The sequence below is a fragment of the Polistes dominula genome, unplaced genomic scaffold, assembly GCF_049000335.1.
Source record: "Polistes dominula isolate Pdom_NZ unplaced genomic scaffold, Pdom_raw_medaka contig_307, whole genome shotgun sequence".
Classification (NCBI taxonomy): domain Eukaryota; kingdom Metazoa; phylum Arthropoda; class Insecta; order Hymenoptera; family Vespidae; genus Polistes; species Polistes dominula.
In genome coordinates, this window is record NW_028301025.1 from 149,827 (window position 1) to 174,606 (window position 24,780).

At 29.2% G+C, this 24,780-nt stretch overlaps 6 protein-coding genes across 13 annotated transcripts; 3 read left to right on the forward strand and 3 right to left on the reverse strand.

Moving 5' to 3' along the window:
* Positions 1-289: 289 nt before the first annotated feature.
* Positions 290-5,870, forward strand: LOC107072491 (calaxin). Its single transcript, XM_015332475.2, has 4 exons — positions 290-3,148; positions 3,231-3,348; positions 3,648-3,901; positions 5,647-5,870. Exons 1-4 carry the CDS (start codon positions 2,853-2,855, stop codon positions 5,867-5,869), a joined length of 891 nt encoding a protein of 296 aa, XP_015187961.1. The 5' UTR covers positions 290-2,852; the 3' UTR covers position 5,870.
* Positions 5,871-5,937: 67 nt separating this feature from the next.
* On the reverse strand, positions 5,938-7,934 carry Ctu1 (Cytosolic thiouridylase subunit 1). Its single transcript, XM_015332474.2, has 6 exons — positions 7,793-7,934; positions 7,480-7,711; positions 7,231-7,349; positions 6,964-7,152; positions 6,655-6,859; positions 5,938-6,311 (listed from the first exon to the last, which is right to left on the reverse strand). The coding sequence occupies exons 1-6, from the start codon at positions 7,838-7,840 to the stop codon at positions 6,070-6,072; spliced, it is 1,035 nt and encodes a 344-aa protein (XP_015187960.1). The 5' UTR covers positions 7,841-7,934; the 3' UTR covers positions 5,938-6,069.
* On the reverse strand, positions 7,625-8,603 carry Sf3b5 (splicing factor 3B subunit 5). 3 transcript variants are annotated; one of them, XR_001476582.2, is made up of 3 exons: positions 8,186-8,602; positions 8,020-8,067; positions 7,801-7,894 (listed from the first exon to the last, which is right to left on the reverse strand). XR_001476582.2 is itself a non-coding variant. In XM_089174313.1 (2 exons), exon 1 carries the CDS (start codon positions 8,443-8,445, stop codon positions 8,188-8,190), a length of 258 nt encoding a protein of 85 aa, XP_089030439.1. In that variant the 5' UTR covers positions 8,446-8,603; the 3' UTR covers positions 7,625-7,711; positions 8,186-8,187. The 3 variants fall into 3 exon arrangements, 2 of the variants coding, with proteins under 2 accessions (XP_089030439.1, XP_089030438.1); XM_089174313.1 differs by lacking the exons at positions 7,801-7,894; positions 8,020-8,067 and adding an exon at positions 7,625-7,711 and having other exon boundaries at positions 8,186-8,603; XM_089174312.1 differs by lacking the exon at positions 7,801-7,894 and having other exon boundaries at positions 7,972-8,067; positions 8,186-8,601.
* Positions 8,604-9,297: 694 nt separating this feature from the next.
* LOC107072497 (ATP synthase subunit C lysine N-methyltransferase) lies at positions 9,298-13,409 on the forward strand. 4 transcript variants are annotated; one of them, XM_089174311.1, is made up of 6 exons: positions 9,298-9,668; positions 9,813-9,829; positions 9,901-10,073; positions 10,153-10,341; positions 10,437-10,611; positions 13,271-13,409. In XM_089174311.1, the coding sequence occupies exons 1-5, from the start codon at positions 9,664-9,666 to the stop codon at positions 10,578-10,580; spliced, it is 528 nt and encodes a 175-aa protein (XP_089030437.1). In that variant the 5' UTR covers positions 9,298-9,663; the 3' UTR covers positions 10,581-10,611; positions 13,271-13,409. The 4 variants fall into 4 exon arrangements, with proteins under 4 accessions (XP_089030437.1, XP_089030436.1, XP_015187973.1 ...); XM_089174310.1 differs by lacking the exon at positions 13,271-13,409 and adding an exon at positions 12,024-12,161 and having other exon boundaries at positions 9,301-9,829; XM_015332487.2 differs by lacking the exon at positions 13,271-13,409 and adding an exon at positions 10,686-11,318 and having other exon boundaries at positions 9,301-9,829.
* LOC107072494 (sodium-coupled neutral amino acid transporter 9 homolog) lies at positions 10,712-16,905 on the reverse strand. Of its 2 annotated transcripts, none has more exons than XM_089174308.1 (10): positions 16,757-16,905; positions 16,500-16,659; positions 16,249-16,400; positions 13,190-13,347; positions 12,944-13,108; positions 12,797-12,856; positions 12,311-12,493; positions 12,016-12,218; positions 11,828-11,932; positions 10,712-11,714 (listed from the first exon to the last, which is right to left on the reverse strand). In XM_089174308.1, the coding sequence occupies exons 1-10, from the start codon at positions 16,903-16,905 to the stop codon at positions 11,307-11,309; spliced, it is 1,743 nt and encodes a 580-aa protein (XP_089030434.1). In that variant the 3' UTR covers positions 10,712-11,306. The 2 variants fall into 2 exon arrangements, with proteins under 2 accessions (XP_089030434.1, XP_015187968.1); XM_015332482.2 differs by having other exon boundaries at positions 16,500-16,679; positions 16,757-16,894.
* Pgm1 (phosphoglucose mutase 1) lies at positions 15,145-24,723 on the forward strand. Of its 2 annotated transcripts, XM_015332483.2 has the most exons (9): positions 15,145-15,207; positions 16,782-16,860; positions 18,412-18,691; positions 18,956-19,394; positions 19,481-19,686; positions 19,799-20,000; positions 20,095-20,287; positions 20,390-20,573; positions 20,673-24,723. In XM_015332483.2, exons 3-9 carry the CDS (start codon positions 18,443-18,445, stop codon positions 20,895-20,897), a joined length of 1,698 nt encoding a protein of 565 aa, XP_015187969.1. In that variant the 5' UTR covers positions 15,145-15,207; positions 16,782-16,860; positions 18,412-18,442; the 3' UTR covers positions 20,898-24,723. The 2 variants fall into 2 exon arrangements, with proteins under 2 accessions (XP_015187969.1, XP_015187970.1); XM_015332484.2 differs by lacking the exons at positions 15,145-15,207; positions 16,782-16,860 and adding an exon at positions 18,269-18,286.
* Positions 24,724-24,780: the final 57 nt, after the last annotated feature.

Sequence of the window (24,780 nt, forward strand, 5' to 3'; positions counted from 1 at the left end):
AATAAGTTTGGAAACGTATTAACGTTTTAGAGTATATCTAACTACCATTAGCCAGCCATTAATAGTGAAAACTTTGAAAAGTTCAATTAGAACTTTGAAATGGAAATACCGATGATTATCTCGATTAGATTTTATTGATTTTCGCAACAGTAACCGAGAATTCTTCTAATTTTCAACACTTCCAGTTTATTTATATCCAATTTTAAATCTTCCATTATAATATCAAAAAAAAAAAAAAAAGAAAAAAATCAAATAAATTACATAAGAAAAAAATTGTGTAATGTATTCATTCCATTGAGTGGCTCAAATGAAATGTGACTAAATTTAATATACAATATAATCTATAGTAAATACATAACAAAATCTATTAGGCAAAATTAACCTTTGCTTACCACACTTTGTCCAAAGGACCCAGACGACCTTTTTTGCAACATGAGTCGTCATTTTTCTCAATTGTTCAACTTTGGTAATTTTTTCAACATATTTAAATTTAATTTAAAGCTATAAAACCTATATAGTCTTTTTAAGTAAGTATTAAAGAAGTCTTAAAAAAATGTTCAAGTAAATCTATGCAATAGTTTCTTTTTTATAACGATTTTTCTCGGGTGTCGTAAGCGTGTTACTCAAGGAAGGATGGTAAGCAAAGATTAAATGCATGATAAATAAATCAAAAATATTCTCTAAACATAGGTATATACGAAGTGTGTCCCAAAAGTATCCAACCTACCTCCATATTTCTCCCCTAAAGTTACTCTGACATCCTTCAAAGTAGTCCCCATTTGATTGAATAACACGCTCCCAACGCCCTTTCCACTTTTCAAAGCAGTCCTGGTAATCGTTTTTCAATATCGCCTTTAAAGCGTTCGTCGCATTTTGCTGCAATTGCAGCTACGAATTTGTATTAAATTTTGCTTTAAACTGGAAAAAAGTTGTGCAGAGACTATCGAAATGATGAAGACAGCATTTGGGAACGAGTGTATGGACAATACGCAAATAAAAGAGTGATATAAGATGGCCGCACATCTGTTGATAGTGACCCACGCTCTGGGCGACCTTCGACAGCAAAAACAAACGATAACATCGAACGTGTGCGACTTGCAATCAATGAAGATCGACTGTGCGAGAACTAGAAAATGACCTTGGAATAGCGATAAGTAGTGTTTGGAGGATTTTAACTGAAGATTTGCAGATTTGCAGATTTGTCATAAGCACATTGCGCCAGCACATGCATCGAACCTCGTGCAACAATATTTAAATAAACATCGTGTTGTACAGCTTCGTCAGCCTCCGTACAGTCCCGACACAGCTCCTGCGACTTTTGGCTGTTTCCAAAATTGAAAATGCCCTTTAAAGGACACCGATTTGACGATGTGCAAACGATTGAAACTAATGCAACGAACGCTTTAAAGACGATACCGAAAAACGAGTATCAGGACTACTTTGAAAAGTGGAAAGGGCGTTGGGAGCGTGTTATTCAATCAAATGGGAACTACTTTGAAGGATGTCATAAGCCAGACGACGAAGAGTAACTTTGGGGGAGAAATATGGAGATAGGTCGGATACTTTTGGGACACACCTCGTATATATATATATATATATATGTCATTATATGCAACATTGTGTACCTGGTACGATATCATTATGTAGAAATAAATCATGCAAACATTACCACAATGATACAACCATTTACCTCGCTAAACTTTCAAACAAGTTACAGTACAAGTTACGTGTACAAGGTATACATGATGATTGCATTATGAAAGTTTTCATATACTATTTGTTAATAATGAGTTTTCAACATGCACTTTCATATAAATATGGATTCATTATTTTCATTATTAAACGATATTATAAACAATTACTTTACTTTCAATGAGAAATAGCCCATGTAAAAAAAAAAAAAAAAGAAAATAAGAGAAACAATTAATCTTTGGAAGTAATTAGAAAAAACTAATTGCAAGTCGTAGTATCATTTTTGCAGTCTAATCGACATTCCTTGCATAATGTTTTATTGATAAATCGATTTGGAAGGGAGGGGGAGAGAGGAAGATTAAGGGATATAGAATGTCAATATTGTTTTGTGAAAATATTCTGATTTTATTTATATGTATCATACATTGTCTGAGATATTATTCATACATTGTTTTAAATTAAACATTAAAATGCTGCAATTTATAAATATTATTAAAAATAATAATTATTAAAACGTATTCTCACAAAAATATACAAAGATGCTCCTGTAACTGGTGATACAAAAGAACAGGGATTCGATTCTATTATATTTAAACAAATTAAACAATACTTATATAAACGTACTGGGTGTACATATATATACTTATTTATCTTAAATATATATATATATATATATATATATATATATATATATATAGACGGTATAAGGTAATTCGTTGACTTAAAGACGTATGTATCATATGTATACTGATTGTGAGCCACAGCAACGCGTGCCGCGGCACCACCCCTAGTATACCTGATATATTTACATATGTTGTTTTTATATTTATTTATATGTTTATTATTATATTTCTATTTATACATGTTTGTACATATATTTGTTTCTATCTATGACTATCGCATTCGGCATTCTATCTTAATTGATACAATTTGGAAAGTGATAGTTTTTGTTAGCTACCCTCATCCCAAAATCATACCGATGCACTTTGATATGCATTTGTATATGGTAACAATATTATAATAAATAAATCATACAATTATCTTATTCCTGATACTCTGCATTTGACTCATTCTTTTGAGGCTTGGTTTTAAGAAGATTTGTCACTTGTAACACGTGTTTTTTATTTTTATTTTTTTGAGAAAGATATTAAATCTCAAGGATGCAAGCAAACGTGCAGCAGCAAACATCGAAAGTCAGCGTCGGCGCCAACTTTGATTCCAACGGAGGGGTAGACAACGTGCGTGTTACAACGACTCTCATGAAAAGCGTTTCCTTGTTCCTCACGAGTGCTTGGAGAGTATCGTTGAACGGAAAGAGACCGTCCTCGGTTAAAACAACAAAACAAGAATTGCGAAGACCTCGTAAAAAAAAAATGCCGGAAAGTGGGAATCCAAGAAATTCTGCTTACATCATCAAAATCATCGAATCTCTGAAGAAAAAGACCAAATTTAGCAGGTCTTATTAAAATAAACATAAATCATTATCAATTATAATATATTTCATGATTTTGAATAAACTTCTTTTATATATGTTACAGAACAGAATTAGATGGACTCTGTAAATTGTATAAAAATTTAATGAAAGAAGCTGGTCAGCAACAAGTGAGTCCATCGATGGGCATTTATAGAAGATCAAGGCCAATCCATAGTATCGAGGTAAACTATTATAATTTCCAAAATATTTCATACTATTTAGAAATAATATGGTTAATCCAGTTAGCTGTAATTGACAAGTACATATATTCTCGTCATATGGAAAAAAAAGACAATAACCATTTGCTATTTAAATTACAATCTTAGTTTCTAACTAAAAATATATTCGTAAATTTGAAGATGAACTCTTAGGTAAGACGCTTTTCAAATAGGTCATCACAGCTAACTGATAAAATTATATTTATTTATTACTTTATAACAGGATGATATTGTTTCATATTAGAAATGTATATTTGTGTTAGGGAATCGATAGATCAATCTTTCGCAATCTTCTTCACAATACCTTTAAAGTAATAACAGAAGATATATTGGTGGAACGATTATTTTGTTGTTGGGATCGTGAAAGTGAAAGTGCTATTAGATTAGAATCATGGATCATGGGTCTCGATGTTTTTCTCCGTGGCAACCTACAGGATAAAACTGATTTTTGCTTTCGTGTTTACGATTTAAACAATGATGGTTTTATTACGAAAGATGAAATCTTTCAATTATTTAAGTAAGTTTGTTTGAAAAATTCCAAATTTATCATTATTTTTTCACAGTTAGATCAATTCTAAATGTAATTTTATAAAAAATATATATATTAGGGTGGGTCAAAAAAATGACTTTTTTTTTTTCAAGTGCCACGCAAAAATGGGTTCCTAGACACCTTAAAAGGATTCTCACCCAATATGAGCTCTTAATTTTAATAGGAAGATCCTCCGCATCGCAGTTTTTTATTTTTTTTTTCAGTTCAATAGATTAAAATTCATACCTCATTATTTATTGATTGTACAGAAAAATGTTCAAGACGAATTTTGTAGGAAATTTAATGCTCTACAAAAAAGGTATTTTATATATTTTTTCCGTAAACCTCACACCATTTGAATGATATTGAAGATTTAAATTTGATGATTTTTAGACAAATGAAATCATTTTTGCTTATGAATTTTATAACTCGACAATAAATGACTATTAAAAAGTGCGCAATACAAATTTTTAAAGGAAATTAACTGCTCTATAAAAATGGTGTCTTATGTTTTAACGATTAAATTAAGCGTTCAAAAGATATTCAGAGACAAAAATCAGTATGCATGAAAGTTTGATGATGAATATCTTTTGAACGCTTAATTTAATCGCCAAAACATAAGACACCATTTTTATAGAGCAGTTAATTTCCTACAAAAATTTGTATTGTGCACTTTTTAATAGTCATTTATTGTCGAGTTATAAAATTCATAAGCAAAAATGATTTCATTTGTCTAAAAATCATCAAATTTAAATCTTCAATATCATTCAAATGGTGTGAGGTTTACGGAAAAAATATATAAAATACCTTTTTTGTAGAGCATTAAATTTCCTACAAAATTCGTCTTGAACATTTTTCTGTACAATCAATAAATAATGAGGTATGAATTTTAATCTATTGAACTGAAAAAAAAAATAAAAAACTGCGATGCGGAGGATCTTCCTATTAAAATTAAGAGCTCATATTGGGTGAGAATTCTTTTAAGGTGTCTAGGAACCCATTTTTGCGTGGCACTTGAAAAAAAAAAAGTCGTTTTTTTGACCCACCCTAATATATATATATATATATATTAGGTCAAGTCATAAATAACTTCTGTTTTTGATGAGACAAAGAATGGCGAAGACACCTTTCATGGACTTTTTTTTGCACTCGTTGCAATTGTTCAACGTATCTATTGGATTTTGCTCCAATATTACGTTTAAAAGGTTTATCAAAGTCGGAAATACGTCGCTGCACTCGGTTCATCTTTTAAGATCGTATCTTGAGAACGGAATTTCACAAACCAATTTCTGACTGCTCTATCAGTTATCAGGCCTGCACTGTATACGCTGCAGATTTTTTCAGTTGCCACTTTAGTGCTATTGCCTTGTTTCAATTCTTAAAGCATTACATGTCGAATATGCACTTTTTACTATTATCCATTTGAGTGGTTAAGAAAAACGGTTAAATGTAACATTGACTAACTGAATCCTCATACTCACCACTCTATACAGTGATATCGAAAATCAGTTTGTTTCGGTGACTTATAGTAGGTAAATACGAAAAATAGATTCTACATAGATAGATAGACATGGAGAAAGAAGTTACTTATGACTCCTCGACCTAATATATGATCGTGGTAGTCTCCAATAAAATTTTCTTTCGTCGAGACATTGATGTTCTTTTATCTTATTTCTATATAGTAGGCATAGAAATATTTGTTAAACTTCTTCAAATGATATTTTATTTTTAAGAAATTGTTTGATAAAACAACCAGGAGAAGAAGATCCGGATGAAGGTATACGAGATTTATCAGAATTGGCATTGAAAAAATTGGATGTCGATCGCGATGGAAAAATATCATTTGAAGATTACGATACGGCTGTTAAAAAAGAACCATTGCTTTTGGAAGCTTTTGGACAGTGTTTACCTACAGAAGAAAATTGTACAGCATTTATAAAATCGTTACAACATTAAAATCGTTCTTACAAATTTTCATTCCATCGAGATTCGAAATATTACAAAGAAGTAAGGAATTTCGTATATAATAATTAAATAATATGGAATAAAAAAACATAGTAGTGGTAATGTATTATTATAGAAAAAGAACAGTAAAAATGTACATTTTAATTACACAAAAGAAACACACACACACTTTAACATATTTTAAATTTATATTAAAAATCTATTGCAATTTTGCTTGAAGATACATCTTTACTTTTAGCATTTTCACTCGTATTTGCATTTAATATATTTTTAACTTTATTAGATTTACCAATTCCCAATTTAGGAAGTCCCCTATTTAAACCTTCTAATAATATACATGCCTTACATATTTCCTGACTTGAAACAAATCCACAAATAGTACAGTTTCTTTGTTCTTGATTTTTCACACTGCTCTTTACTTGCATTCGTTCACCTAAAATTAATAACAAGTCATGAAAAATCATTATTTTCAATTAATTATACTATTGTTTATACTATCAAACGTAAATTAAAAAATGTAATATGTCATGATATTGTTTAACTAAATACCGATATATCACTGTTGACAATTATTCTAAAGTTTATTAATGTTATTTCAATGTACTTATATTTTTTTAGTTTTAAAAGTATTAGTAATTTAAGTATGTATCACCAGCCTATGTACAGATAACTATGTTTACCTCTTGTAGGATTTACTATTACTATTAACTTTGGTTATTATTATGTAAATTGTTCTTTTCTGGTATAATAAATATAAATATATTATTTATACACACCGGAATGAATGATATCTATGATAGACGTTGGTCTCACTTTCTCCAAATCTTTTAGAAACGTTCGAGCATGTCCTCGATAAGCGTTAGGAGCATATATGCATTCGGTAGAAAAGTAAACTAATTTTTGAAAATGTGCATACATAACAATCTCTTTTTCATAAGCATATTTTAATGGTTTGCATCTAAAAATAGTATCTCCTCCCGACTATAATAAAAAGTACAAATATTAAGTAAACCAAACTTAGCAGAACTTGTGTCATGCTTGAATTAGGCATTAATTAGAACAATAAAAATTACAAATCATCTAACCGTTATTATAGCGGTACATCTTTTCAATCTGGCAATGTCGCCACGTAGAATATTCATTAAAACTGTTTCAGCTATATCATCTGCATTATGACCCGTAGCAATACAATTGACACCTAATAATGCTCCTCCTCTATCTAATGCCTGTCTACGAAATACACCGCAGAAGGTACAATTATTTTTTCTTCCAATCTGCAATTGATTTTAAACAAACAAGAAAGATATGTTAATATTTCATTGAATGTTACAAATGATAAATGTTTGTCTTACTTGTTTTACTATATCATCCATTGTCCATCCATATATATCTTTGTAAGACAATATTTTTAAAGGTATATTGTAATCATCTTTATTTTTCTCTACAGTTTCCAAACTATCATCTCGATATCCTAGAAATAATATATATATATATATATATATATATATATATAGAGAGAGAGTGAGAGAGATATTAAATCAATCAAAATTGATTTTTATTTTACTATTTGTATTTTTTAATACAACATTTTATCAATTTACCTGTAATTCCTTCATCAATGGATAAAAGGAATAATTGAAGTCCATAATTATAACGTTCATTCAAAGTTTTCAACACGTATGCTAATACTGTCGAATCTTTTCCACCAGATGCTCCTATAGCTACCTTATATCCAGGTTTAAATAATTTTCCTTTTACAATGGTGTCATGTATTTCAGTTTCAAAGGCATAGATAAAACATTCTTTGCATAATGTATCACCAGTCTTAGGTCTCTGTAATAAAAAGTATATATATATATATTAATATTAAAATAGAAACTTTTATCGTATAACTGAATCATTCATTATACTTACTTTAAGAATAGCATTATTGCCACAATTTCTAGTACATTTTACAGGCATTTTAAATTGCGTGTTTATTGAAATTTTGTAAATTGATTGATATATCAAATAATTCTATATACAAAATTACTTTTATAAGTAATCAAAATGTACGTGTTACATATATTTAATAATTAATAGTATTTATTTAAAAAAAAAAAAAAAAGACACTTAAATGTCTAATATTTATGTATTATTACTTAAGAATGTATTATTGAAAACTTAAGTACAATCTTATTATCAAAATCCTAAAACAAAAAAAGAGCATATTAAAAAATAATATTGCAATATGATATTTGATGATAAATTATATTTATATTTGATATAACCTCTATTTTAGTAAATATAGAAATAACGATTTCTTACGGTTAATCTTCTGGTTTTTCTGGAGGAGGACCACAAGGTTGTAGCATTTTCTCCATAAGATTAAATCGCACACGTGCTTTCGTTTCGTTTTCAGCGATTGCAAAGAAATTTAATAAATCGTAATGTCCCATATAAGAACTACAGGAATCCCGATGTTGATTCACAAGCCACTCGAATTTAGTTGTATCTGCGTGTCCAGTTCCAATATATTTAGATTGCAAATGTTCCAACTGGCTATGTATATTATAACGTTCACCCATACTTTATATTTTACTTATCTATTTCTTTTGACGATAAAACAATATTCTATTAATTATATTTTATTTATTTATTTATTTATTTATTTATTTATTTATTTATTCACATTCCATGTATATGGCAAGTCAAAAATAAACTTACTAGCATTACTCTTTATCAGTGTTGTCAACCCTATCAGTACCAACATTGGCTTGACGCAGTGATCCCAGAGACTTTAGTTCGTTTGATGGACACAGGGGCGCAAAATTATCGTACGCCCCGGGAAAATTTGAAATCCGACAAATCTCAGACAGAATTTTGAAAAAGTCGAAAAAAGTGGCCAAGTTCCAACTTTTTCAAGTTCAAACTTTTGTTTTTTTTTTTTTTTTTTACTCATCAAGTTCCCAAACCCTATCATGAAAACGATGAAACGATCGTTCGACGGGAGATCGTGGTGGTGGTGGTGGTGGTAGTGATGGTGGGAGTGATGGTGGGAGTGGTAGGGGGAGTGGTGGTGGGAGTGAGGGTTGGGGTGGGGGTGCACCTTCGGAAAATTTGTTGACTAAAAAAAAAAAAAAAGATTACGCGTACGATAATTATCGTACGAATGGGATCGCTGGCTTGACGTTGACGAAATTCTCTAACCTATGTATATAGTATAATAAATGTAATGCGCATGCGCGTTATGACGACATAGTAGAAAAAGATAGACTATATGAAACCAGTAAAGCCAAATCGCGGAACATTTCTACCCCTACCCTTGAACCCAGCACGTCTCGCACACAACGAAATGTTACGTGTCGGTGTGTCGGGAAACCGAAAGAAGCCGAGGGAAGTCGAGGTTAGCTGCGCAACAGAGGAGAAATAATATCCCCACCACGCGCCGCGGAGAAATCATGGACACAAACATATAAACACACATTTACACATATATTGTACAATATATGCATATACAATGTGTATTGTGTCCATGTATTTATCCACAGCGCGTGGTGAGGGTATTATTTCTCCTCTGTCGCGCAGCTAATCTCGACTTCCCTCGGCTTCTTTCGGTTTTCCCGACACACCGACACGTAACATTTCGTTGTGTGCGAGGCGTGCTGGGCTCGAGAGAAGGGGTAGAAGTGTTCTACGATCTGGCTTCACTGGGGAACACATGGAAATATGTAACATGCTTGGATGTAAGAACATAACCTCCAAACTGTAATTTAAAATTAATAAATAATAAGACTTATTATAATATGAGGTGATACAATGAATATATTTTAATTGTTAATTAATTATTATTATTATTGTATTAATTGTTATTGTTATTACTATATAAAATGGAATATTTCACCGAAACATCTAATAATGTCAATAAGCCAAAATTAACAAAACTTGGAATTAGTCTTATAGCAGTAACAGGTAATCAATTAATGTATTTTATATTTCAATTGAATAAAATAGTCTTTTTTCATATAATTATTTGATTTTAGGAGGATTGGCAACAGTTATTAGCGTAGTATGCATACCTTTTGTAAGTCCAGCATTCCGTAAGATCTGTTTACCCTATGTGCCAGCGACAAATCAACAAGTACTAAACGTTTTACAAGCTTTAAAAGGACGTTCAGGTTCATTGATTGATCTTGGTAGTGGAGATGGACGCATTGTAAGTCATAAAATGTTAATTAAATATGGACAAATAAAGGAATCATTTTTAACGAAGAAAAACTTTGCTTTACGAGTAGGTTTTAGCAACAGCGAAAGCTGGTTTTAAATCTTATGGTATAGAATTAAATCCATGGCTCGTATGGTATTCTAGATTAATGGCTTTTAAAAATGGTTTACGCTCCCAGACTTGTTTCTTCAGACAAGATTTGTGGAAATGTAATTTACGAAACTACAATAATGTTATTTTATTTGGGGTAGAACAAATGGTATTTATTTTCATTTAATTGTATTTTTTTTGTTTTTTTTTTTTTTTTTTTTACTTCCACATATATTTATATACAATAAAAAATCTCTTTTACAGATGGGAGATATCGAAGAAAAATTTAATACAGAGTTGCAAAAAGATTCTGTGATAATAGCATGTAGATTTCCTCTTCCCAATATGAATCCAATTGCAACCATTGGCGAAGGTGTTGATACTGTTTGGTTATATAAGAAAAGATAAAAATTTCTCCTATAATTTCTGGATTAAATAGGTAATACTATTAACTTTTTACATTACTTTTTAATATAGTATATAGTAGTAGTATATATTATTAAATATTTACAGTTGCAAAAAGTACAAAAAATAAAATATAAACTTGTATATTGGAGTAATTCTCCCTATTTATTGCTAAATCACAGTAATAAAATATAATAGTTATAATAATAATCAAAGTATAAGATATGAAAATATCTTTATTACAATTTCATAGATTTCATTTCATTAAATTAACCCTTTTCGGACGTATTTCATTTGGACATGGGTGTCGTAATGGTTGGAATTAATTTATGTATATATACGTAGGTTGGAACTTAAATAGTGGCAACTATTTATTCACAACCGATACAAAAGAGTTAGTGCCTGTTTGCACCTGTTACTTGTTTGTTACTGTTGTACTGTTTGTCCTATACTGTTAGCACTCTGTTGATGGTGCGAATGGAGCGATGCACTTGGAGCGCATCTGATGAGCGCACTGGATGAGACATGGCAGTAGATCGCTCCTCCATTCGCACCATCAACTCTGCTAACTCTGCTGCTCTGCTAACATGTAACTCTTTTGTATCGGTTGTGAATAAATTAGTTGCCATTATTTAAGTTTCAACCTACGTACATATAAGATTAGCACGGTTTCTCTTCACTGTGGTGGCTGAGAGTGGACACGCGTCCGAAAAGGGTTAAATATATATGTCAATGATCGATTATAAAAAATTGAGCTATAAGATTTAATATACCAATAATTGGTATTATTAAATGTACGATTGTTGTAATCGTAGTTAATTTTCCTTGCTTTCGCAAAACAGATAAATGAAGTAAACTCGGTAAAGTAAATACATAAATTAAACCACTTAAAGCACCTGTATATCTTATGACAGTTCCAATATACGGTAAAAATGTTGCAAATAATATAGAAATCAAAACCAAAATAGAATTGATTATCAGTGTAGTATAGATGGTAGATTTCTCAAATATTGATGAAATTAATTGAATTCTTAGCATGTATGTGAGTAATGGATAAACTGTTAATAATTGAAATAATAATACTATACGAGCAATTACTGTTAAAGGATCCCATTTTTGAAAATTATTTAATAAGTTCTGTAAAAAGAAAAAGAAAAAGAAAAAGTACATATATTATACATATATGTAAATTGGATAATTAACACAAATTTGTTGTATAATTATTTGGAATAATATAATTATGTACTTACATCTTCAATGCATGATTTAGCAAGAGGAAAGCATATGAAAAATGTTACACCTACTACAATGTAGGTTGCTGTAACAAGACCATATGCTATTGTCAAGTCTCTTCCCTATTATTTGAAAAAAATATTTATTAAGTATAAATTTAATAATGTATACAAATATGATTAGTGTAAACTAAATGTATACTTACATTTTTAGACTGATCACGATTACTCTGCATTATAGTGATTATAATGTTATGAATGAAAAATGATAGTGCTAGCATGCCAGACAATGCTGGAAATGTAGGCTTCAATATCCAACTAACTTCCCACATTGATCTATCCATATGTAAACCCCATGATGCAGATTTTATTAAAACAAATATAATTATATATACTATCGATATAGTTCCTGAAATAAAAATACAATGGAATTATTTAGAAATTATATTTAAAAATGAATATATCATTTATTATATTTACAAAATAATATTATTGATTTACCAAGAGAATTGAATTTAGTGAAAAATGTAGTACTATTGAAGTTGAGTAATGGAAATATTATTATAGCTAAAAATGCAGGTACTGTTTTATGTAAATCCCATGATGGACCTAAAGCGTCAAATGTGCGTTCTTGAATCGTTATTATATCACTGCCATTATATATTTCTTTTCTTGTACACAAAACTGTAAATAAGATGAATCATTTTTTATTATAAAACAAAATGATGATAATAAATTATGATTATTTGATATTACTAATTCTTATAAATATGAATGAATAATCATGAACTGTAAAGAGAAACGGAAATATTAAATAAAAGAGGTGATATAGATGTTTATTTATGTTTAAACACAGAGAATAATGAAGTTAACATTTTCTCAACACTAATCATAAATTTGACATACAAATAGAGAGATAGGATTATTTCAATTTGATACGAAATTCTATTAAAATGTTTCCTTGACAAAGAAATAATAAATATGTACCTTCGACATTATTTGTGTTGTTATCACTTATAGAATATGTAGGCAGTCCCATGACATTATCTAAAATGTAAATTACAGTTAGTTATAATTATCTTTCCGATAGTAAATGAAATAAATCTCTAATGTGTGTCTCTCTTATAATCTTACCATAAAAAAAGTTAATTGAATTATATAAAAAATTAGACATCAATATCCAATAAGCTATCGTTGCGCCTAACAAAACTGAAATACTAAAGATTCTGGCTATGTATTCTGTCCATTTATTGAGAAATATTCTACTTAATTGTACAACTTCAATTTTTTCTTGTGAACCTTAAAAAATGTAACAATCAGATTATCATTTTGATAAACAAAAAAAAAAAAAGATTGTTTTAATTTTCGTTATTGACTCACCGTGATATTTGTGTACAACTATTAAACGATGAGCAGTGTAAAGACACAAACCGCCCATTGCTAATACAAGGATAATTCCAGGAAAAAAACCTGCCATTTGAATACCCCATGGCATAGTAAGCAAAGACGAACCTAATATTGTATTCCATATCGAGAAACTACAAATAAATATGAAGATGATAATACTAAAGATTTGAAGAGACTTCCTTTTTACATCCTTGGACTTTGGATGGAATTTTGATAAACAAGGATATTCTGGAGAAACACAAAAGTGTATATTGTAACATTGTTGTGTGTATATTGGTAAGATATTTATTTTAACATATCGCTAATTAAAGTCAAACAGAGATGTCTGATAATTATTGAGTTAAGTCATAAATAACACTTCCCCAAGTGAAATTTATTATAGTGGCATACTTTTTTTTAGCTATCAGTAATAAGATTTGATTGAAATTCAAACTTATTTATGACTTTACCTAATCTTACAATATTAAATATAAATTATGAAAGTAAGAGAAAAATCAGTTTAACACGAAATTTATTATTATCCGAAAAAAATATCATTGTCTTTTTCATCAGGAATCAAGTTTGATTTCCAAAATTCCTTTTAATTATTATCATCAAAAAAAATATTTCTTAAATAATGATCATTTATTCAACTCATTTTAAATATCAAATCTATCTCTCATTGTCAATTGAAAATAATATTAATAATCATCATTTACTGTATAAAGTATGTAAGAATCATTGTTTTCTTCTAATCGTGACAAGAAAAAAAATACATAAATCAATACTCTGAAAATTCTCCATCGATAAGATACGATTGATTGTATTAAAATATTGAAAATTCTAAAAGTACATTTAAAAATAACCTCTTTAATTAATTAATATTCTTAATGTTTAATTTAACTGGAACGATATTAATTCAGTCTTCGAAAAAATCAGACTAATAATTAATTCGAATATTTCATTCAATTAAAATAGATTATCTTATTGAATTGATGATGAAAGAAAACATCAAAATATGATTATAACATGGAACGTTTAAATGGACCTCCTAAATATTAGATCGTGCTACAAGTATTTTGCTTTTTTTCTTAGCAAGTTTAGCATGCAGAATATTTTGTATTTAATATTATTTGAAATGAATAATATATGATTGATAAAAACTAAGTATCATTTTTGTATATACTATATAAATATTATGCACACATGTAAAGTTAAAAAAGAAAACAAAAACAAAAACAAAAAGGAAGAATATTTGGAGAGAAGACCTAATAGAAATGCATATAATACAGTAGTAGAAATGCCCGGCAGAGAAAATTGGAATTGTATGGAAGGTGCTACGGGCGTTGACCTGTCTACTGGAAGAGGGAGGTGAGGTTAGGTGAGGTTAGGTGTGTAGGGTGGAAGGGAGTAAGGGGAGTAAGGGGAGGAGAGAAGTTCGTCTGTCGCCCGGGCAACAGACGGTCACAGACAGAGCACTAACCCTTTCGATACGATGCTGAACTCAAGTTAGAACGTTTGCTGCATGCAAACCGGTCGGACACCGGCTGCTGGTTTAACCAGCCGGGGGAAGAAAGGAAGATCGTTTTTATTGTCACCTTTGTCAAAAAGATTGTTCAAGTTTTAGAGAGCTAACGTTTAATACAAGTTAGAAATAACGTTATTTTTCTTCTGATATTATTCATGGCATCGTCGTTTTGATCCAAACAAAAATCTTCTTAAACCGTTTATAACGATTATTCAAAAAACGAAATTCATTGTTCTCATAATCGTCGTCTTTGTCATCGTCGTCGTTATTATCGTTGTAATTTCTCGTTGTCGTTCTCGTTGTCGTTCTCGTTGTCGCATAATCGTTTCTATATTACATTAGAAGATTTTTCTCATCGATCAGGTTAATGTGTTGGGCGTGGATCAAAGTTTCATCATAAGAAACGCGTTAACGACGATAAATTGCACAGGGGTCAACGACCATATAGTACGTTTAAAGTCCTTCAGACAATGACCATGATACGGTAAGTTTAAATTCTAATTAGACAGTATTAGATAATTATATATATATATATGTATATGTAACAAAAGTAGTATTTTTTTTTTTTTAGTTGAGAAATCTATATGACCTTTTAATCGTCAAGTTTCTTCCTGATATTATTTTCTTTAAAAGAAAGATAGATATATAAATTTATAGATAACAATTACTTACAATTTATACAAAATTATTTGATTAGTTAGCAATGACACGTTTTACGATGACCCAATTGGGATAATGTTTTTTTTTTTTTTAGCCAAACACGATATTTGATTTGTCAATTATACGGCTTACGCACCATTGTGCGAGATAACCTCTTACGATTAGATTAAATCATGGAATGCACGCGTGATTATATTTCTAGTTTTTGCTGGATAATTTATACTGTATTTTTGTAACTTTTCTTTTTCTTTTTCTTTTTCTTTTTCTTTTTCTTTTTCTACTTCTTTTTATACATATGTACATTTCCCCTGACGACATACATATCTTTATGTCACGTGATAAGGTGGGAAAATTTGAAATTAACATTTGCAAAATAGCTAATGACGACGACGACGACGACGACGACGACGACGACGAATTGTTATTTTTAATTTCACGATTATTCGAAATAAATAAAAAGATAACTTCTTTGAACTTTGAACTACGAAAGAGCAAATCTTGAAACAAATTGTGAAAATATAATACATTTAATATTAATTTATATTTAAAGCAATAATTATCATCAATCACATCACAATCTATATATATTTTCTCATATTATTTCTTCATTTGAAACATAGGGAGTTATTATTAAGCAACATGATAGGCTTATCAATGTTCATAAAAGAAAAAAAGATAAAAAGAGAAAATAAAGTAATTTCTGATGCAAATTCTATTTGAAATGTATCATTCAATTTTTTATTCCTTTCTTTACGAAACATATAGATACTCGTGTATCTCTAACAATATGTTTTTTACATGAAAGTTCAAACATTATCTATGAATACTTATCTATGAATATTTTTGCATTAAATGAAATACTTACATCGTGACTAGAGAACTTTGTTTCGGTTTAATATCTTTGTTTAAAATCTCTGTATCTTCTTGTCTTAATGTCGAATCCTTTGATAAATATTCTTTATTATATCCCTTTGTCAATGGTTCTTCCTTATTTTCTTCATGCTTCTTATTCCTTGTCTAACATAACATAGTAATAATAATAATAATAATAATAAATAAGAACGTTACAATATCATAGATGCATTTATTAATTTCCTAATATTTTGATCATTTCACCAAATCATAGTTGTGTACTCCGTAATGTCTTTCTTCAATACAAGTCAAAGATTGACATATATTTGTTAGCATAGATGTATTATCTTGTAAAAGAGGAGGTAATCTTCTTGGAAGTACAGCAGCTGTTGAATTTAAGTTACCGCCTTTTATAGTCCCATATCTTTAACAAAAATATACATACTTTTTACTTAATCAAAAACTAATATCAAATATATATATATATATATATTAGAGATATTTGTGAATGATCTACTAACTTATATTCTAAATCACTTGTTTCAGAATTTTGGAATATAATCGATCCATGACTACCATGAGAATCTGAAGAAAGTAATGGTGTACTTTCTGATCCACTATCATGGTGCGTATTTCTACCTTTCCAATGATCAGTAGACATGTACATCATTTAATCCTAACATCAAAAAAAATAAACCAAATTATTCCTATGATATAATTAAATGCATTCTATAAAAATGTACATATATATATTATTGTATAACATACCTTTTTAAATTCTACAACACATAATATTATAATTAAATATGATATTACTAAAGTCAATCTTTTTAGAATTATTTTAAATTACATTTACAAATTACATACATTTTGAAAAGAAAGAAAAAGAAGAAGTACAGGAAACTTCACAAACAACACTATGATGTTTAAAACACATGTTTTCACTACAAAGTCTATTGGAAAACTGTATTCGAGATAGCTACTTACATATCTGCTGTTTTGTAAACCTCGAACTTATATCAGGAATCCTTGATACAACATATATGTCCTCCTCCTTCTCTTCTTCCCCTATCCCCCCCTCTCCTTCCTCAAACCCCCTTCTCTTTTCTTCCTGGCCTTATTCATGTTCTTATTTTGCCTACTGATGGTTACCACGAACTGTTTTATGCACACATAAATCTGACATTTTCTCTTTTAACATGATCTTGAGCTTTTCTAGAAGCATAATTGCGATAATGTGTAGGATAAATCAATTCGTATGAAATTAAAAACGAATTATTTTCAAACGTTGTTGATATGATAACGTTTACAAAGATTATATTCGTTTTACGTAACATTTCAATGTATGTGATATTTATATTAATATTTAATTAATTTTTTTTCATTATTCGATAACTTTAATTGATTTATTTATTGTTATATCCATTTTATAAATGAAGATAAGGAATTTGTCGAGGTATTTTTTCAACTACTCTATTTTACTCTATTTAAATATGGCGCGTAAAGGCAGGAGTCAAATATTTGACTTTTAAATCGTTTATCGAAGCGATAATTAAAAGTCTAATAAAAGTAATGAAATTTATCATTACTATTGTATTATGTAAATAGAACGAAATAACAAAAATTATCCACATTAATTGTATTCATTCTCCTTCATTTGATTTCATTATTATATGATAAAAGAAAGTATTATGCATTTGAAACTTGATAAGAAAGGAGTACGCAACATTTTCAAGAAAATTCAATTTCATTAGAAGAAGAAGAAGAAGAAGAAGAAAGAATAAACATTTTATTATTTATTTTTTGTTTTGTTTTTATTTATCTTACAAGAAGATACATATTTTATCTTGTTTAGAGATCCTTGGTATGTTTTTTTAGATCTGTATCTAAGCGCGCGCGCACGTGCGGTGGGGCTAGGGAGGGGGGGTCGGGGTCGCGATTTTTCAAGATGGTTGACCCGTGTCCTTGAATGTCATTGGCAGGCAGCAAAGTTAGAAACCCGTTGGTAGAATTTAGTCTGCCACCGGACGTTGGCAAAGTTTCTTCTATGTGTGGGAATAGTTTCGCATAGTTTTGACTTTTACTATTATTTCAAATCATTTGTTTTTTTGTTTTTTTGTTTTTTTTTTTGTTCAAATAATAATATCTTGTTTTGTCATTTTCATTGTATTTTCAGTCGGGTTTAAATATATTAGAAAAAAGGAAATATGTCAAGTGCAGTGAGCAGTTTATCGGTGGAGACGAAAGTGTATGAAGGCCAAAAGCCGGGTACATCTGGACTTCGAAAGGCTGTTAAAGTTTTTCAACAAGAACATTATACTGAAAATTTTGTCCAAGCTATATTAGATGCTTTGGGTAATCAATGTGTCGGATCTACTCTCGTTGTTGGTGGTGATGGACGTTATTATGGAAAAGATGCTGTTAAAAAGATCATTAGAATTGCTGCTGCCAATGGGGTATGTTTATCAAATAAAAAGTATATTGTTATTTTAAAAACGTTATTATATTTATATATCTATATAATAATAAATGTTAACGTAACTTGGTAGAAATGAAAGCATTTCAATTGTCATAAGACAATAATGTGTGTCATTATTTTTCATAGTTAGAAAATGAGATCTTCTAATGTATTTTTATTTCTGTTACACTTGGCAAAGCCAAGCATTGCCACTTGGCAATAATGAGAAGACATAATCTGACAATGACATGTATTATTTTAGGTAAGGAGGTTGATTGTTGGGCAAAATGGAATCCTTTCGACACCAGCTGTATCCGCAATAATTCGTAAATACAAAACACAAGGAGGAATAGTATTAACTGCGTCGCACAATCCTGGTGGTCCTAATGCTGATTTTGGAATCAAATTTAACTGTGAAAATGGAGGACCTGCTCCTGATGGAGTTACTAATAAAATATATGAAATTACTAAAACTTTAACAAGTTATAAAATAATACCAGAGATAAACGTAGATATTGATCAAATTCAAAATGTTTCTATTCAAGTCGATGGGAAACCATTTGATGTTGATATAGTAGATTCCGTAAATGATTATTTAGAACTTATGAAAGAAATTTTTGATTTTACTAGTATTCGAAGTTTATTGCAAGGAAGTGAACAAAGACCAGCTTTCAAGGTTCTCATTAATGGAATGAATGGAGGTATTATAGACATTTTCATGATAACTTGTTACTTGTAATCATTAATATTCATCAATATCAATAAAATAATCAATATTATGTTTTAGTTACGGGACCTTATATTAAACGTATATTTAGTGATGAATTAGGTGTGGATAATTCAAGTCTCGTTAATATCATTCCGTTAGAAGATTTTGGAGGACTTCATCCTGATCCAAATTTAACTTACGCCATAGATTTGGTAAACGCCATGAAAAATAATCCTAATAATGATTTTGGAGCTGCTTTTGATGGGGATGGAGATAGAAATATGGTAACCAGCATTTGAATTTGATTTGAATAAGTGAAGAAGACGAAGAAGACGAAGAAGACGAAGAAGAAGAAGAATTGTTTTTATTGAAATTTGTACTTAAACATTGTTACAGATACTAGGAAAAAATGCTTTCTTTGTAACACCTTCTGATTCATTAGCAGTATTGGCTGCTAATTTAACATTAATACCTTATTTTCAAAAGACCGGTGTTAAAGGATATGCAAGATCTATGCCGACAGGTGCAGCTGTAGATAGAGTGGCTCTTAAAGCTGCAGTTACATGTTTTGAAGTACCTACTGGTTGGAAGTATTTTGGTAAATAGAATAATTCATGGTATTTCATCTATCAAATGATCAAATGATCAAATAATCAAATAATCAAATAATCAATTAAATGACATTATATTAGGAAATTTGATGGATGCTGGTCGTCTATCACTTTGCGGAGAAGAAAGCTTTGGTACAGGTTCTGATCATATACGTGAAAAAGATGGCATATGGGCTTGTCTTGCATGGCTCAATGTTATCGCTAAACTTGGAAAATCTGTTCAAGACATATTATTAGATCATTGGAAAGTTTATGGACGGAATTTCTTTACGAGGTACAAATTATAAATTATATTATTACGTTAGATAATAATTTGCGAATAATTTATACTTGTGTTGTGTCATCATGTGTTATATAATATTACACATGTTTTTAGATATGACTACGAGAATTGCGAAGTAGAAAGTGCAAATAAAGTGATGCAGGAGGTTGAAACAGTCATTCAAACAGCAGGATTTATTGGTAAAACCTTATCTTCGGAAAATAAAACTTATACCGTTAAACTTGCAGACAATTACTCGTACACTGATCCCGTTGATGGAAGTCAAGCCAATAAACAAGTAAGATTTCACTTTTTCTAACTTTTATTCATTTTTTTTTATCTTATCTTATCTTATCTTATATTATATTATATTATTTTATTTTATTTTATAAATTAGGGCTTACGGATATTATTTGAAGATGGTTCTCGTATAATATATCGTTTATCCGGAACTGGAAGTTCAGGAGCAACCATTCGTTTATATATTGATAGCTATGAAAATGATCAATCTGTTTACGAAAAGGATGCTCAACTAATTTTAAAACCATTAGTCAACATTGCATTAGATTTAAGTAAATTATCTCAGCATACAGGACGCGATGCACCAACTGTCATCACATAAAGAGGTAATGTGTATTGTTCTCCCAAGTATTTCTTACGGTTTCAGTTTCACATTTCATAATAATAATAAAAAAAAAAGTAAAACTATTTGTGAATAAATAAAAAAGAAACATGTGCCATTCTATTGTTATAATTAGGACAGATTAACATTTTGGAAAATTTCATTGTTCATTATTCAGTAAATCTTTCCATTTTTATACAGATTTTTACTTACATTAATATGTGAAAGCAATATATTAATGTCTTGTTAGAAAATAGTACACTATTCATATAGTGTCATAATCATTACGTTAACGTATCATTAAACTTGAAAATTAATGAGTGATTTAGATGCACATTTTTTTAATACACAAATTTCTTGTGCAAAGCCATAAAGTATAAACTATATATATATATACTATATATATAGATAGATGAAAGAAAAAAGACAATATAAATGTTTTGCTTTGATATAAAAATAATCTTCTTAATATCATAAAATTGTACTACTGCAAACAAATTATGCTATTCTTTCATTTAACTTTTATTATATTAATATTATTATATAGATTTGAAAATGTTCATTTCCTAAAACAAGAAATGAGTTTTACATTAATATAGAAAAAGTCGGCACTAAAAATCACATTTTAATGCAAGTTTTTTGCAACATTTACACTTAAATTGTTGTTTTTTTTTTTTAATTTTTTTTTTTTATAAAAATATCAATTAATTTTACCGTTGTACTAAAATAATCTAATGTAAATTTTTGTTTGGTAATGAGCTTATGTTTGTAATGATCACTATTAGTTATATATGATTAGAAAATGTGGTTCAAATGGCATCTGACACGGCTCAATTAAAGCCTATTTAAGAATAAATATTTACTGCGATTAAATGAACACGCAGTTATTAGAAAAAAAAGAATTATTTATAAAAGTTTAAAATGATGTATGTAAAAATGATTCGATATGGAACAAAATATAGTAAAATATATATGTGGGATGAGCGCCTCCATGCCAAACTTATTTGTGAGAGGTATTCGTGAGAAGGATTGGTCGATGGGCCCTGGATAGCTCAATTGGTTAAAAGAGCAGTTGCCCGGAAAGCGAAAGGATCCGTGGTTCGAGACCCGGTTCAATTTTTTTCACCAATCCCACACATATATACATTGTTCTAATAATTCATTCATATTTCAATTATAATAGTATATATTATAATTAATTATAAAAACTCTGCACACTTTGATGAGCTATTATTTTATTATCAGAAAAATATTACAATTAAAACCGTGTTACTTGTCAGTTTATTAAATCATTTGAACTAATATTGAACTAATATTGAACTATCAGAAACTATATAGCATATAATATAACGTATTTTGTGTTTATTTTATTGCTGTATATTATATTAGATATACAAAATTCTATGTTCTATTAATCATGCTTCCCTTGTGGTGTGATTATTAAAAAAGAAAAAAAGAAAAAAAAGTGAAAAAAGCGAAAAAAGCGAAAAATAGGAAGAAAAAAAAGTAACGTTCGACATCTCATCATAATAATAAAATATTATGTCAGAATTTGTAAATTCTATTGCAGCTATATTAATGTCTTGATATATTGGTCTTGAGAAAGTAAATGAAACATAGAAAGAAACATTTAAGTAGTATATAAAAATTGTTTGAAGGGTTCTTCAAGGATTGTGAAAATAATGACAGAGCTTGAAGAAATATATGTCTTTATGTAGATACGATTCCTAATCACCGAGATACTTAGCATTTACCATATTATATATATATATATATGTTTTGTTTATAAATTTAAATCTATCTAAAATGATTGATATACTAATGATAAGTGTGTACTATAGGAAAATGGAATAATACATTTTTGTTTTGGTAATTTTGTTATTAGAGCACGGCATAGCTCAGTCGGCAGAGCGCTCGACTCCCACCCGGAGAGTGCGGCGGGTGTCGAGTCCTGCTCTTCGACATCGAACGAGAAAGCATGCCTGCTCCTCCGTCGTGGCTTGAGAGCGTTTGCGCCCCGTGTTATTACCGGTAAGGCCTGCTTCGCAAATCGCCACGATGATCTAGGGATGGCGTAGGACTGATCACCCTACCCTGAAGATCTTTCGATCAAGAAACGTAACTTAGGCAATTATATATGCTGAGCGTAGCTGGTTGCGAGGTCGTCTGGTCTTTCGAGACCATAAGCCAAAAAATTTTTTTTTTTTTTTTTTTTTTTTTTTAATTATGTCATTATACTTTGTCCATATTTAACTAACAAATTTGCTTGGTATCTCAATGAAGTTAATTGATAGAGTAGAGTATGTAGAAAAAGAGTAGTAATGGGTCAGAAAAGTAATTCATATAAAAAGAGAAACATTTGATTAACAGTTACAATATATATGCCCATATGTATATGTATATATGTAACAAAATCTATTGACCATAAAAAAAGATGTGTGTATAAATGAATCAATGAAATGGTAGATAGTAGTGTACATTTTTAGTAGCAATTATAACGTATAAAGAAGTATATCAAAACATTGGTATATAACAATAATAATAATAATAATAATAATAATAATAATAATAATAATAATAATAATAACAATTATATATATATATATTTTTTTATAATAATAATAATAATAATATAATATATTATCTCTTTTATTTGTATTTGTTTAATTTTGTTTTTTCTACTAATAATATGAAATGCTATCAGAACAATTTACAAAGAAGCATTCGAGCAAAAGAACAATTTGAACATGTCATTTTCATATGTTTAGTTTTTTTTCGTGATCGATACCGTTATTATTAAAATGAAAAAAGATATGCAGCAATATATAATTCAGAAAAGATATGTATTATTAAAAATAATCAAAGAAACTTAATCACTTGAAATTAATTACACATTTTGTGCAAGATGCAATTGCCGGTGTTTGAAGAGATTGTGGAGTGCGAATTTTGTAAATAGTAGAAGAAGATGAAGAAGAAGAAGAAGAAGAAGAAGGGGGGGATACTTGGGGACCTGAGCTGACACAAACTCCCATTTCAGCTTATTGCCATTGTCATGGAGTGTTTTCAAGAATTTTTGGATGATAAAAGAAAGAAAGAAAGAAAGAAAGAAAGAAAAGGAAAACTTAAAAAACTCACTCTATGACATAGCAATGATCTGCAGTGCGGTAGCAGTGTCATAGAGACCAGCAACGACTGCCGATTTTACTGTAAAAAGAAATGTTAACATATAACATTTGTATCATAATAAATACTAATTATCATTGTAAGGAAATAAGCCAGTGGCTATGCATTAAGCACGCAATCTTAATTTCAACAATATGGCCAAATAATTAATGTTTATTTTCATAAATATCTACGTTGCATATGTATGCACAGAATATGCGAAAACAAAAAAAAACAAAAAAAAAACAAAACAAAAAAAAAAGAATATAATATGTAGACTTTTGATTTAAAATTTGAATTATTGTCAGATTGTTATTTGACATTAACACAAATTCCTACAATGAAATTATATTGAAAGAAATGATTGTGTCAAAGATAATACTTTTAATTATAACAAATATCTATTCTACTTATGTAAAATATTGAAATATTTTATTTTGTACAACGGTATTATATATATAATCAACAACATCAATGATGATAAGTGTGAAAGAACTTTAGTGTCGACTAATTTTCTATATTTTCAAAACAAATCATATAAAAATGCGAATATCATTTGTACATTGTAAAATAACAGTAATGATGGGTGCATAAATGGTAGCAAAAACATGAATAATTTTCAATAAATATTGAACTTCATTTCAATTGATAGATTGTGCATTTGTATTGAAAAAAATCTTCTTTTTTAATTATTCTTATTTAACACTAGATGGACATAGTG

Coding starts and splice junctions, on each gene's coding strand:
- LOC107072494 (XM_089174308.1), bottom strand. CDS start 16,905: ATGATGTACATGTCTACTGATCATTGGAAAGGTAGAAATACGCACCAT. Junction 16,660..16,756: donor ACAAGTGATTTAGAATATAA/GTTAGTAGATCA, acceptor TTTTTGTTAAAG/ATATGGGACTATAAAAGGCG. Junction 13,109..13,189: donor AGTTGTACACAAATATCACG/GTGAGTCAATAA, acceptor ACATTTTTTAAG/GTTCACAAGAAAAAATTGAA.
- Ctu1 (XM_015332474.2), bottom strand. CDS start 7,840: ATGCCTGTAAAATGTACTAGAAATTGTGGCAATAATGCTATTCTTAAA. Junction 7,350..7,479: donor CATTGATGAAGGAATTACAG/GTAAATTGATAA, acceptor TATTATTTCTAG/GATATCGAGATGATAGTTTG. Junction 6,312..6,654: donor CATAGATATCATTCATTCCG/GTGTGTATAAAT, acceptor TATTAATTTTAG/GTGAACGAATGCAAGTAAAG.
- LOC107072491 (XM_015332475.2), top strand. CDS start 2,853: ATGCAAGCAAACGTGCAGCAGCAAACATCGAAAGTCAGCGTCGGCGCC. Junction 3,149..3,230: donor AAAAAGACCAAATTTAGCAG/GTCTTATTAAAA, acceptor TATATGTTACAG/AACAGAATTAGATGGACTCT. Junction 3,902..5,646: donor GAAATCTTTCAATTATTTAA/GTAAGTTTGTTT, acceptor TTTATTTTTAAG/AAATTGTTTGATAAAACAAC.
- Pgm1 (XM_015332483.2), top strand. CDS start 18,443: ATGTCAAGTGCAGTGAGCAGTTTATCGGTGGAGACGAAAGTGTATGAA. Junction 18,692..18,955: donor GAATTGCTGCTGCCAATGGG/GTATGTTTATCA, acceptor GTATTATTTTAG/GTAAGGAGGTTGATTGTTGG. Junction 19,395..19,480: donor CATTAATGGAATGAATGGAG/GTATTATAGACA, acceptor ATTATGTTTTAG/TTACGGGACCTTATATTAAA.
- LOC107072497 (XM_089174310.1), top strand. CDS start 9,748: ATGGAATATTTCACCGAAACATCTAATAATGTCAATAAGCCAAAATTA. Junction 9,830..9,900: donor TAGTCTTATAGCAGTAACAG/GTAATCAATTAA, acceptor ATTTGATTTTAG/GAGGATTGGCAACAGTTATT. Junction 10,074..10,152: donor GTAGTGGAGATGGACGCATT/GTAAGTCATAAA, acceptor CTTTACGAGTAG/GTTTTAGCAACAGCGAAAGC.
- Sf3b5 (XM_089174313.1), bottom strand. CDS start 8,445: ATGGGTGAACGTTATAATATACATAGCCAGTTGGAACATTTGCAATCT.